General features: G+C 42.0%; 1 protein-coding gene across 2 annotated transcripts in view; it reads right to left on the reverse strand.

Moving 5' to 3' along the window:
- Nucleotides 1-14160, reverse strand: part of sema5ba (sema domain, seven thrombospondin repeats (type 1 and type 1-like), transmembrane domain (TM) and short cytoplasmic domain, (semaphorin) 5Ba) — a 539592-nt gene that overhangs the window by 248709 nt on the left and 276723 nt on the right. For both annotated transcript variants that reach the window (XM_072260941.1, XM_072260942.1), the window contains one exon: nt 3507-3606. In XM_072260941.1, coding sequence (XP_072117042.1) covers nt 3507-3606 — 100 coding nt within the window. The remainder of the gene's footprint in view (nt 1-3506; nt 3607-14160) is intronic.

Genomic DNA, 14160 nt, shown 5'->3' on the forward strand with positions numbered 1-14160 from the left:
GAAGCTTAGCGGTTAACACAACACTATTACAGTTCAGGGACATTGGAATTGGAGTTCAGCCCTGACATCTTGTGTAAGGAGTTTGTACGTCCTCCACATTGAAAGTGTATTCTTCCTCTCAGTGCTCCAGCTCTCTCCCCCCCCCTCCCCTCCCCCAGCTACAGTCCAACAACGTACTGTTCAGCTGGTCAGTAGCTCAATTGGTCATTGTAAATTGTCCTGTCACTAGTCTAGAGTTAAATCGGAGGTTGCTGGCAGCACAGCTCAGAGCTGGAAGGGCCTATTCGGCACTTTAGCTCCAAATAAATAAATAAACAAACAAACAAGCAAGCAAGCTTTAAATATACCCAATGAATTAGCCTCCACAGCCATCTGTGGCAATGAATTCCACAGATTCACCACTCTCTGGCTAAAGAAAATGCCCTTGTCTCTTTTCTAAATAGCTGTCTTTGTATTCTGAGGCTGTGCTCTCTGGTCCTAGACTCTCCCGCTATAGGAAGCATCCTCTCCACATCCACTCTGTCTAGGCCTTTCAATATTTGGTAGATTTCACTGAGATTCCACTAAGTCATATAAACTCTAGAATTTACAGGCCAAGCCATCAAACACCTCAAATGTAAATCCTTTTATTTCTGGGATTATTCTTGTAAATCGCTAGTGCTAGCACATCCTTTCTTAGATATGAAGCCCAAAATTGCTCACAATATCAAAAGACTATAAGACATGGGAGCTGAATTAAGCCAGTTGGTCCATTGAGTCTGCTCTGCCATTCAATCATGGCTGATTTATTATCCCTCTCAATCCTGTTCTGCCTTTTCTCTGTAACCTTTGATGTTCTTACTAATCAAGAACCTCTCAACCTCCTCTTTAAATATACCAGATGATTGGCCTCTACCACCGTCTGTTGCAATGAATTCCACAGATTCACCATTCTCCTGTGTTGGGCACGTGGCCAAGTGGTTAAGGCATTCGTCTACTGATCTGAAGGTCGCTAGTTCGAGCTTCAGCTGTGGCAGCGCGTTTATGTCCTTGAGCAAGGCACTTAACCACACATTGCTCTAGTGTCTGTGCGAGGAGTGGCGCCCCACACAGACCTCCAATCTGCACCTTGTATGGCATGAATATGTCCGACACAGGCCTCTTATGGTCTGAGTCAATGTTCCCATTCCCTTGGATACTTTAAATGTGTTCTGACCACAGCCTTGCATCTTAAACACCACAGATTCTGCAGATGCTGGAAATACAGAGCAGAACACGCAAACTGTTGCCTGACCCACTGAGTTCCTCTAGCATGTTGTGTGTGTGTAGTATCCTATCCTCACACCACTCCATTTGATACCTAACTGCTGTCTTACACGTTGTGCCATTAACAGCAACTTGAGTAGAATTTGGGGTGGCACAGTGGCATAGCTAGTGATATCACAGTGATAGCTCTTCTTTCCTTTTCGGTATTCTGAAAGGACCATTAGCTGACATGAGTGGTCATACTTTTAAGGTGATTGGAGGAAAGTGTAGTGGGAGATGTCAGAGGTAGGTTTTTTACATAGAGAGTGGTGGCTGTGTGGAATGCCTGCCATGGGTGATGGTAGAGGCAGGTACATCAGGGACATTTAAGAAACTCTTAGATATGTATATGGATGATAGAAATATGGAGGGCTGTGCAGGAGGGAACGGTTGGTTTGATCTGACAGTAGGTTGGCACTACATCATGTGCCAAAGACTCTGTGCTGCAATGTTCTAGGTTCTATGCGTTAACAAGACTTGACCACCTTGAACTAAAACGGACTTTATTTTGTTCAAATTGTGTACTTCCTGTAACATTTTTGCATAATGTATATGCCTTATTTGTGAATGCTGCTTCTCTGATGCTGCGGCACAACAGTTTTTCAATGCACCTGTTCATGTACTCGTGCAGATGACGCTAAACTCAACTTTGAAGCTGCCATCAATGTGCACATTATTATGTCCCTTTTGGACTCCATCCTAACATAGAACTTCCTTCATTCTCTGCATCTCCTTCACCTGCTCTGCAACTTAAAACCTGTTTGACTTGTAACTTCTCCCTTTTCCGCTGAAAGGTCATGATCCCGATACACCAACTGCATTTTCTCCCCACAGAAGCTGCCCAACCAGTGGATTATTTCCAACACTTTCTGCTTTTATTCCAACTGTTCCTAGCCCCGATGAAAGGAGACTGAACTAAAAGCTATACCAACTGACTGATATAAAGGGGTTGAAAGGAGTGATAACTGGAGCCTAGACCCTTGGGATGGAATGGCCATTTTGAGGTGTATAGAAATCAAAACAACATGCTATTTTTTTTATCATTTTCCATTGACAGTGAGTGAATGAAACAGTTTACCAGTACTCTTCTGTTTCTACAAGATGAGGTTAGCTTTATTGGTACATCAAAACATTGAAATATACAGTAAACTGTAATTGTATCAAATCAAACCATCAGGATTTTGCTGGATATCCCAGAGTGCTGGCTCGCTTCCGGTGCTAACACAGCATGTCCACAACACACTAACTGTAACCGGACATCTTTGGAATGTGGGAGGAAACGGGAGCATGCAGTCACGGAGAATGTACAAACTTCTTACAGGCAGTGGCAGGGATTGAACCCTGATCAGTGATGTCCTGCACTGAAATTGTGTTACACTAACCACTAGGCTACCATGTAGGATGGTAATGGACCTTCGATCATCAGAAATATTTAAAGTAGAACTAGATGTACCTTTGAAAGATCGATTGACAGAGGGGAGAGAGAAATGGTCTAGAAAAGGAGTTGCAACCAGCATATTATGATCATTAAATGGTGGACTACACTTGAGGGGTCTGAAGGCCAATTCCTGATACTATTTGCTGTGTTCTTGTCAAAGGGCAGCAGACAGGAGTGGATAAATTGCATGAAATAATTCTGGTAGGGAAAAGGACAAGCCAGGCTACATAATGTCATAGAGCACTACAGCACAGAAAAAGGTCCTTTGGCCCATCTGTTATTCTGTCTAGACCCATCGACCTGTACCTGGATTACAGCTCTCTATTTCACATACTTGTCCAAACTTCTATCTCCAGTTCATGTACTGTACTTGTCCGAACTTCTATCTTCATTTCATGTACCGTACTTGTCCGAACTTCTATCTCCATTTCATGCACGGTACTTGTCCAAACTTGTATTAAATGCTGAAATCAAACCTGCATCTACCACTTCCACTCACAACTCATTCCACACTTGTACCACCATCTGAGTGAAGAAGTTCCCTCTCTGGATCCCCTGATATATTTCACCTGTCACCCTTAACCCATGACCTCCAGTTCCAGTCTCACACAATCTCAGTGGGGGAAAAACCAGCACACATTTAACCTATCTGTATCCCTCATAATTACCACTCATACATCTTAATTGCAATGCATATTGCAGTGAAAGAGTGAATCTGACACTGTAAATGGAACCAAGCAGAAGTAAAACTCAGGAACGCAACTCCAATGGAAGTTGTCCATACCTGGCTCCAATTATCAGTTGGTTTCTGCTTAGATCAATAGCCAGCTGAGAATAGTCAGAGACTCCTGGAAAGCTAAAATTTGATACCCATGGACTCAAATCTGTTGGAGAAAGAGAGAAAGGTGACAAAGTCATTAAAATGCTTATCGAGCATCAACAAATGGTGACTTTTAATGCTGTGAATTACCCTGCGGGATTTCACTGGAATGCTAATCTAACTAATTTAAGACTAAAAAAACATATGAAGGTATTAGGGTGAGTGAGAGAAGTTTTAATCAATGGGTTAATATTTAAGGGGTATTTCAGAGAAGAGGCAGGTTGACAGTTCTAGGGAGGGAATCTTGGAACTTAAGGGCTTAGCAGCTTGAAGGAATACCTAGCAATGGTGGAGCAAATAAATGATTGCAGATTTATACAGTACCATGCTAGTTTGTCCACACTTAAGTATTGTGTTCAGTTCCAGTTCAAGTATGTCCAGAGGGGCAGATAGTCAGACAGTGTATACATATCTTGCAAACCCTTCAGTAGTTGCATAGACACCTGAAGAGTAGACTATCTGTTGGATGGAAGTGACCAACAACTCTGATAGAGGCAGATATCAAGTTTTTAAGCTCACCAGTGGGAGGTGGTGCTTTAGCACTGCTGGCCCACCACCTCAAGGGAGTCTTGATCATAAGTGGGCCGAAACTCCTGAAGACAGGTGGCAGATCAACTGGTGATCCCCCTGGTGATAGCACAGGACAGTTAACATCTTAGTCCAAGTGTATTTTGTAACTAGGAAGGACGTGGAAGCAAGCTTTACAGACGATGCAGCGGAGACTTACCAGGATGCTGCCTCAGTTTAAGAGCTTGTCAAATTATTTTGTTTTGTAATTTCAAAACATTAATTCAAAGGGGAGTCCGAAATATGGGTCAAACCCCTTGGAAGTTTTTATGTTTATTGTTTTACAACATTGAATCACAGTGGATTTAATTCGGCGTTTTTGACACTGATCAACAGAAAAAGTCTCTTTGGTATCAAAGTGAAAACAGACCTCTACGAACTGATAGAAAATAAGTACAAACATAAACACAAAATAATTGATTGCATAAGTATTCACCCCCTTCAAGTCAGTATTTAGCAGAAGCACCTTTGGCAGCAATTACATGAGTCTGTGTGGATAGGTCTCGATCAGCTTTGCACATCTAGACACTACAATTTCTCCTCATTCTTCTTTACAAAACTGCTCAAGCTCTGTCACGTTGCATGGGGATTGTGAGTGAAAGGGGATTGTGGCTTTTCAAGTCCAGCCATAAATTCTCAATTGGATTGAGGTTTGGACTCTGACTTGGCCACTCCGGGACATTAACTTTGTTATTTTCAAGCCATTCCTGTGTAGCTTTGGCTTTGCTGGAAAATAAATCTTCTCCCAAGTCACAGTTCTCTTGCAGACTGCATCAGGTTTTCCTCCAGGATTTCCCTGTATTTTGCTGCATTCATTTTACCCTCTACCTTCACAAGCCTTCCAGGGCCTGCTGCAGCGGAGCATCCCCACAGCATGATGCAGCCACCACCATGTTTCACAGTAGGGATGGTGTGTTTGTAATTATGTGCATAGTGTTTAGTCTGATGGCCAAAAAGCTCAATTTTGGTTTCATCAGACCATAGAACCTTCTTCCAGCTGACTACAGAGTCTCCCACATGCCTTCTGCCAAACTCTAGCCAACATTTTGTGTGAGTTTTTTCAACAGTGGCTTTCTCTTTGCCACTCTCCCATAAAGCTGCAACTGGTGAAGCGCCTGGACAACAGTTGTTGTATGCACAGTCTCTCCCATCTCAGCCACTGTAGCTTTTAATTCCTCCAGAGTTATCACAGAACTCTTGGTGGTCTCCCTCACTGGTCCCCTTCTTGAACAGTCACTCAGTCTTTGAGGACAGCCTGCTCTAGGCAGATTTACAGCTGTGCCATCTTCTTTCCATTGCTTGATGATTGACTTAACTGTACTCCAAGGGATATTTAGTGACTTGGAAATTTTCTTGTATCCATCTCCTGACTTGTGCTTTTCAATAATCTTTTTGTGGAGTTGTTTGGAATGTTGTTTTATCTTTATGGTGTAGTTTTTGCCAGGATACTGACCCACCAGCAGCTGGGCCTTCCAGATACAGGTATATTTTATTACACTCAATTGAAACACCTTGACAGCACACAGGTCTCCAAAAACAGATCTCCGTTTAACTTATTATGTGACTTCTAAAACCAATTGGCTGCACCAGTGATGATTTGGTGTGTCATATTGTTGGGGGGGGGGGGGTGAATACTTATGCAATCCATTATTTTGTGCTTTATATTTGTAATTGATTTAGATCACTTTGTAGAGATCTGTTTTCACTTTGAGACGAAAGAATCTTTTTCTGTTGATCAGTGTCAAAAAGCCAAATTATATCCACTTTGATTCAATGTTGTAAACCAATAAAACATGAAAACTTCCAAGGGGAGTGAATATTTTTATAGGCACTGCATATACAAAATTACTCAAGTACTAATGAAACATTAAATAGACAACACTTCTCCCTGCCTAGCTATAAACTCCAATTCAATACAGAAAGCATGTCAACTATATACACAATATACTATATAATACAACTACTATACAGACATACACAGCATAGTAAATTTTAAATTGTCCCATTCAGGCTTAAAGATTTAATTATTATGGAGGATTTCTTATGCTTCTGGGATAACGTCTTTCCTGACAAGGGGTCACTCTACTTGGCAGGTAAAGCTTCTGACTGTGAAACAATCTCAGGTACTGGGGCCTCCTCCGTGGTGGTTGTAGGAGTTAACTCTGGGGCTGCAGGAAGTGATTCTGACAGCAGTAGGCAACTTTCATATTCTTCCGTTTTCTTCTAGTTTGTGCATCATGATCTTGAGAAGGTGCATTTAGTTCACTGAAATATTCTCTTATTAATCTTTCGATTGCTCCCTTTTACGATCTGATCTTTTCTCTTGGTTTCCTTATCATCTGACAAACCCTCTGCTTTTGACTCTTTTTTGGCCTTCCATTCATCCAGCTGGGCTTTCACCTTTGCACCTACTTTTATGAGCAGCTTTTTGTCTCCCACTTGAAGTTCATGTTTAATGCATGCAGAGTAGGTTCTGGTTTTTGTCCTCAGAAAAGTCGAATGCTTGCAACTTTCCTGAAACTCCTTGAACTCCCTTCCAGCTTAAAACCAAGCCACGTTTTGCAAGTTACTGTTTGATTAACATATCAGAAGCTTTCTCAGATATGTTATAGTGGGACCACTGCTTTCACCAATTTCACACTTCCTCTGAGCAGTATGGTCCTTCCTTGTTCCAATATACTTTCCAGTCAGAGGCACACAGGTTGGTACCAACTCCTGTTTGTCCTCTGATGGACAATGGTTCAGTGTTTGGCTTGGAAGCAGTTACGTTATTATCTAGTATCTTTCTTAATTTGCTTTCATATAGCATCATTGCAGGGAATGTGGCATGTAAATGCTGGATGATCTCCTATCAAGTTGTAGTTGTCTCAGCCAATCACGTGCTGCAATGCTGACCTTCCTGTTTTTAGCCAATGTGACTTGTTGGTTGTTGTATTTCACTGTCATGAATGTCAATCCCACAGGACTTATCTTTTCTTCAGTGTAATTTCTTAAGTTGGAAATCTGCAGGCTTCAGTCTGGTATGTTTGAATTGCCATTCAGATTCATTTTGTGGAATGGCTGAAACAGCCCAACCAATTTTAATTAAGTTGCCATTCACTTCTGGTATAAGCCATATTGCTTGTCTCCTGTTAGTTTCCAAATAGTAAATCTCATCTACTACGTCCTGCGTCACCTCCAGCATCATCATCAGATTTTTTATCAACAGCATGCTGATCAGTGCTGGAAATCCAAGCAACAAGTTTCCAAGATTTTGTTTAGATGCTGCAATTTTGTTCACATTCCCTTTCATTCCTGACTGCAAGTCAATTGAGTCTCTGTCTGCAATTTCCACTGCTGTTTTAAATGTAAGCTGGGCTTCAGTTAGGAGCCATTTTTGAATGCTTTCTTTTAAGGTTCCACAAACTAAACAATCTCTTAGTGTATCACTAAGCCCATTACTGAACTGACAATGCTCAGACAACCTCTTCAATTCAGCCATGTATGCTGAAATGGACTCCCATTCTTTTGGATTCCACTTCTGAAACCTAAAGGGATCTGCAATCAATAATGGCTGTGGTTCTAAGTGCCCCTGCATTAGTTTGACAATATCAGCAAAGCTCATTTCTGCTGCTTTGGTTGGATCAGTGAAACTTCGAAGCAAACTGTATGCCTTTAAACCCAAAACACTTACTAAAATTGGTACTCACTTTTCATTGGCTATTTCATTTGCTTCAAAATACTGTTCCAATAACTCAGTATACATCAGCCAATTACCCGTTGTGTAATCAAGCTCGTCAATCTTTCCAACATAGCCAACCATTTCTGATCTTTTTAACTGATAGTTATTACCTACTACTCTCTCTTTATGAACCCTGAATTCTTCTGTTTACTGCTTTGTTTTTCTAACTCAATCATGTTTTACCTTGTAAAGAACACGTGCTGTTCTTGCTGCATTTTATTTTATTTCAAATGTCTCGCTGCACTTTAATAGGTCAGTAGCTATGTTGGGTTCATTTTTAAAAATACCTCATCACCAATGTTGTTTTCTAACTTCAAAAAATTAAACTAATTCAAAGGAAGACACAGTAAGTCCAAAATACAGGCATAATATGGTCTTTAGTTTAATCAAGATGTGTACATATCACTTGAAGCATGGTGATCTATGCAACTAACTTATTTTTACATGTAACTCATAATTAGATGAACAAGAATGCTAATCAAACAATATATACGCAATATCACAAATATTAGTGAAATATTAAATACAAGACACTTATGAGAAAAGGCTGAGTGAGTTAGGACTTCTCACTTTAAAGCAAAGTAAGGTGAGAGGTGACTTGATAGAGGTGTATAAGATGATAAGAAGCACTGAAAGAATGGACACCCACAATCTTTCTCCCAGGGTGGAAATGGCTCACACAAGGGGGGGGGGGGCATAATTTTAAGGTAATTGGAGGAAAATATAGGGAGGATGTTAGAGGTAGGTATTTACACAGAGTGGTGGGTGCATGGGTGGTGGCAGAGACAGATACATTAGGGACATTGAAGAGCCTCTTAGATAGGCACATGAATAATAGAAAAATGGAGGGCTATGTGGGAGGGAAGGATTAGATTGATCTTAGACTAGGTTAAAAAGTCAACACAACATTGTACATTCTGTGCTCGATCCTCTAAATAAACATGGTAATGTGTGGGGGCAGAATTAGTGAAGTGCAGAGATCTCACTGGGTAGAAGAACTGAAGGAGATTAGAGAAGTAAAGAAATGAGGCAAATATTCAATAGGCCTTTTAAATTGCCTTATGTGACAAATGGTTTTAGATCTTGGTGGTGTCACAAGCAGCATCTGGCACGATTAGAATTCTTTCTTTATTTGGGAATACCTGCATGAAGAGAAGAGGAGAAGAAATGCACAAAATGATATTCTCACTCATGCTCATATGGCCACTCCTGATATGGGATTTCTGCGCTGGTGGACAACACCCTTGGTTGTATATATATCAGAAGGTTGTTACAACCATTACAACCTTCGCACGGCCCATGAGGATAGGCTGAGCGAACTTGGACTTTCCTCTTTACAGCAAAGGAAGGTGAGAGTGACTTGATAGAGGTGTACAAGATGAGATGAGAGTGTCTTGACAGAATTATACTGTATAAGATGATAAGAGGCATAGAGAGATTGACAGCCAGTGCCTTTTTCCCAGGATGGAAAAGGCTAATACAAGAGGAGACTGGAGGAGAGCATGGGGGGGATGTCTGAGTTAGGTGTCTTACACAGTGAGTAGTAGATGGTGGAGATGCATTAGGGACATTTAACAGACTTAGAGAGGCACATGGATTAAAGAAAACTGGAATGTTATGCTAGGGGTAAGTATTAGATTGTTCTTAGAGTAGTTTGAAAGGTTGTGGGCTGAAGGGTCTGTTCTGTGCTGTAGTGTCCTATGTTCTACGCTCTTGGATTGCACTTGGGAAATCTGTGACGCTGCCACAGCTACATAACTTTGTTGCCCTTGTTGAGTGGACTTGGCTGCACCAAAACTTTGGGCTAGCTGACCCCACAAACAGTAAACTGCTAGATGGTCTCTTTGGGTAACTCCTGTGGAATGTAAAGGACTGGAGATGTTGGGGAAGAGCTGGGTAAGAGATGCAAATGGGTTAATGGGGCACCTTCAACAGAAAAATCCCATTGATACACAAATTTGAAACCCTTCAGCCACATCATCCTATTCTTATCCTCACTGGAAGGTGGCACCACAGGCAAGTATCCAGAGATTATTACCCTTGAAATCCTGCTTTTCAACTTTCTACCAAATGCCTCATACTCTCTTTTCAATATCTTCTCCCTTTTCCTACCCATGTCAGTGGTAGCAACATCACCACAACTTCTGGAAGCTCCCCCTCCCCCTTAGTAATTCAGAGGACCAGATCTGAAACATCCCTGAACATGACACCTGGGAGGCAACGTACCATCCTGAAGTCACAATCAGTGATTTGAGTCTTTATACCAGGCTAGTCATGTAAATATCACTGTACCATCAAATCCTCAATATGTTCTCCTTCAGTTGGTTATCCATGTAACTCTTCTGGTTTAAGATGGTGCTGGTGAAGCACAGTGACAGCAAAAACAACTATTAACTACCTTATTAATCACCCTTTTCTCAGAAATGATCAGTGAAATCAATAGCCCGTAATTTCCCTTTCGGAGCTGAGCTTTTGAACCACCTGTTCGACCTGGCATTTTTAAAGTGTGAGCTGAAGTCTCAAAGGTGCAGGATGGTTGTGGCGTAACATGCACAAGTCAAATCAAGGCCGTGGGGCCCGGGCCCGGGCCCAGGAGTGGAGGATCAGCCCAATGTTTGGCCACTGCTGGAGCTGACGGAGGCAATCTGAGGCACTGAGTATTTTGTCCCTCAGTCCACCCTCTCAGTCACCACTTTCAAGAGCTTGGAGGCCAATTAGAATGAATTCGGAATTGGAATTGGTTTATTACTGGAATCTGAGCCAGCTGGTGGCGTAGTGGCATCAGCGCTGGACTGCGGGGCGGAGGTTCCGAAGGTCAAGCCCAGCCGGCTCCCCCCAGCACACTTTCCATCCGTGCGGGGTTACGAGCTGGTGATCTCTTTGAGGGGAAATAACTCACCCGGCAGAAGGCAATGGCAAACCACTGCTGTAACTTGCCTCGTACGCGAATTCCAACTAAGTCAGAACGCCGTGGCAGGGAGACGTCCACGACCCGGAAAAATTCCGGATGCGACCTACATTAATTATTATTATTGTCACATGTACCAAGGAAGATAGAAAGATAGATATTTTATTGATCCCAAAGGAAATTAGAGTGTCACAGTAGCATTACAAGGGCACATATATAAAAATATTAGAGGAGGAGTAAGAAAGTAAAAAATAAGTTACCTTAAGCAGTCTAACAGGAGGAGATCATCACTTCCCCGGCTATAGGTTAACTCATTATAGAGCCTAATGTTGAGGGTAAGAATGACCTCATATAGCGTTCTATGGAGCAGTGCAGTTGTCTGTCTATTACTAGAAGTGCTCCTCTGTTCAGCCAAGGCAGAGGGTGAGAAACATTGTCCAGAATTGCCAGGATTTTCCTTTGTTTCTACCACCGTCTCCAATGTATCCAGTTTGACTCCTACAGAGCCAACCTTTCTAATCAGTTTATTGAGCCTGCTGGCATTAACCATGTTGATGCCATTGCCCCAGCACACCACCGCATAGAAGATTGTACTGGCGACAACAGACTGTGAAGGAGAGGCCTACACACTCCAAAGGACCTCAGTCTCCTCAGGAAGTAGAGGCGACTCTGGCCCACTTGTACTCTGTGATGGTGCTCCACTCAAAGGTGTCATCCAGGTACTTGTAGGTCCAGTGAAAGGCTGGTCTTGCATAACGTTCATACAGAACATAGTGCATTGAGATGGAACAAGGTAAAACAATAACAAATTGCAGAATAAAGTACAACAACTACTGGGAAATTTCAGTGCAGATAAAAATTAAGGTGCAAGATCATAATGAGACAGATAGTAATGTCAAGAGTTCATCTTATGGTACTAGGGAATTATTTAATCATCTTACAACAGTGATATAGAATCTGTCCTTGAGCCTGGTCGTATTTGCCTTCAGGCTTCTGTATCTTCTGCCTGATGGCAGAGGGAAGAAGAGAGAATTCCAGAGTGGGTGGGTGGGGTCTTTGATTGCCTCAGTTGCTTTTATTTTTCATTTCCAAAAAATTTAAATTCTCGAACAATTTTAGTGCCACAAAAACACATTCCTTTGAATCTTTATACTGGGTGTGTCCTCCATTTTACAAAACAAACACTGATCATTTTTGGTCCTTTGTCTAAGTAAGGAAGCAGCTTTACTAAGGTAGCAAGAATTGAGGGGAGGCTGTGAGTTCAGCCAGGAGAACAAACTTGGCACAGGCTGAAGGAGAGCAATCGTCACTGAAACACTGGCACTGGCTGCATGTTAGAAGGTTCTGCACTGACAGGGTCGATACTGAGAGGCTGCTTCTCGTGCACTGAGGTCCCATGCAAAATGGGTCCAGAAATTCAAACACACCTAATGCACAAACGTTAGCATGTCTTTTGCCAACAATTTTGCCTGCCTACACTAATCCCATTTCCTGCATTCTATATCTTACCTATTTAAGTTTCTAGCCAAATATCCTTAAATGTGGTGTTCGTTTCAGATTCCACCCCCTCCTCAAGCAGCATTTTCTAGATTATCAGCCATGTTCTGTTTAAAAAATATATCCCTAGGATTCCCTTTACAACTTCTTCTCACCTTTAACTTTGTTTTTGATACTCCTACCATAGGAGAAAAACATCAGACTGTCTACTCTGCCTATGCCTCTCATATCAGATCACAATTCAGCCTTCTTCATTCCAGGAAAACAAGCCCGGCTTATCCAATAGCTCCCCACAATGAAGTCCTCCAATCCAGAGACACAGAAATCGTGAGCAATAAGCAAAATCCAGACATCATCCTTGACACCATTCTGGTGAATCTCTTCTGAACTCTCTCCAGCACAACTTATTAGTCAAGAACTATCAATCTACACTTTAAATATACCAAATGACTTGGCCTCCACAGCTGCCTGTGGCAATAAATTCCACAGCATCACCTACTGGCGAAAGAAATTCCTCCTCATCCATGTTTGAAAAGGAAGTTCTTGTATTCTTCAGCTGTACCCCTGGTTCTAGACTTCTCTACTATAGAAAACATCCACATTCAGTCCATCTATGCCTTTCAATATTCAATAGGTTTCAATGAGATACCCTCCTCATTTTCCTAAACTCCAGTGAATACAGGCCAGAGCCATTAAAAACATTCCTCATACTTTAACCTTTTCATTCCCAGGATTATTCTTTTAAACTGCCTTCGGACCCTCTCCAATGCCAGCACACCATTATTTCCAGGGTGCCTTGAAGACGGCAATCTTGTGCAGCACAGGTCAATAGATATGATTAAATATTCCCATTTCACCCTGATAAAGCAAAAAAATTACAACTGCTTCCAAGGTCTGTATGGTTAATAAAGATATCATTGCTGCTTAAAACCAACAGAAACAATGCCGATCGTGGCCTCTCAAAAGCAGAGGTGGAGGTGTATGGCTCATGATCAGCTCTTCCTGGTGCACAAATGTATCACAGTTGTCTCAATTCTGCTCACCAGACCTGGAATATCTCACGATTAAGTACCGTCCATTTTACCTGCAGCGGGAAATTTCTGCAATCATTTTGGTTGTGATGTACATTCCAGTTCAGGCCAATGTCAGACAGGTTCTAGAGGATCTGAGCAATGGGGTCAACATGCACGAAACAGCACCCCCTGATGCCCTCATCATAGTTTTGGGGGATCTTAATCAGGCCAGCTTGAAAAAGTCACTGAATAATTACTATCAACAAATCACTTGTAGTACCAGAGGAAACAACACACTGGACCATTGCTACACCATCATCAAGAATGCCTACTGTGCTATTCCACACCCTCACTTCGGGAAGTCTGATCACCTGGCTGTACTTCTATTCCCCGAGTATAGGCAGAGACTGAAGACTGCAGCACTAGTAGCAAGGACCAAGAAGGTATGGACAAGGGAAGCACAGGAGTGCCTACAGGACTGCTTTGAATCGGTGGACTGGACTGTATTCAGGGATTCATCATTGAATCTGGATGATTATGCTGTAGTTGTTACTGACTTCATTAAAACCTGTGTGGATGAGTGTGTGCCTATGAAAACTTGATGCACATTACCAAACCAAAAGCCATGGATGAACCAGGACGTTAGTTGTCTGCTGAGATCTGTGGCATTTCAGTGTGGTGAAATTACAACCAGCAGGATTTCAGTCAAAGTCTGCTGCCCCTTTCATCAGCTTGTATGTTCCAGTATATATCATATTTATTTTGACTCCATGAATATTTGAAGGATTTGTGAAGGGAACCAAGTAATTATGATGGATAAAGGGGAGTGGACAGCATATTTTCTCTCATGCT

The sequence above is a fragment of the Mobula birostris genome, chromosome 6, assembly GCF_030028105.1.
Source record: "Mobula birostris isolate sMobBir1 chromosome 6, sMobBir1.hap1, whole genome shotgun sequence".
Classification (NCBI taxonomy): Eukaryota; Metazoa; Chordata; class Chondrichthyes; order Myliobatiformes; family Myliobatidae; genus Mobula; species Mobula birostris.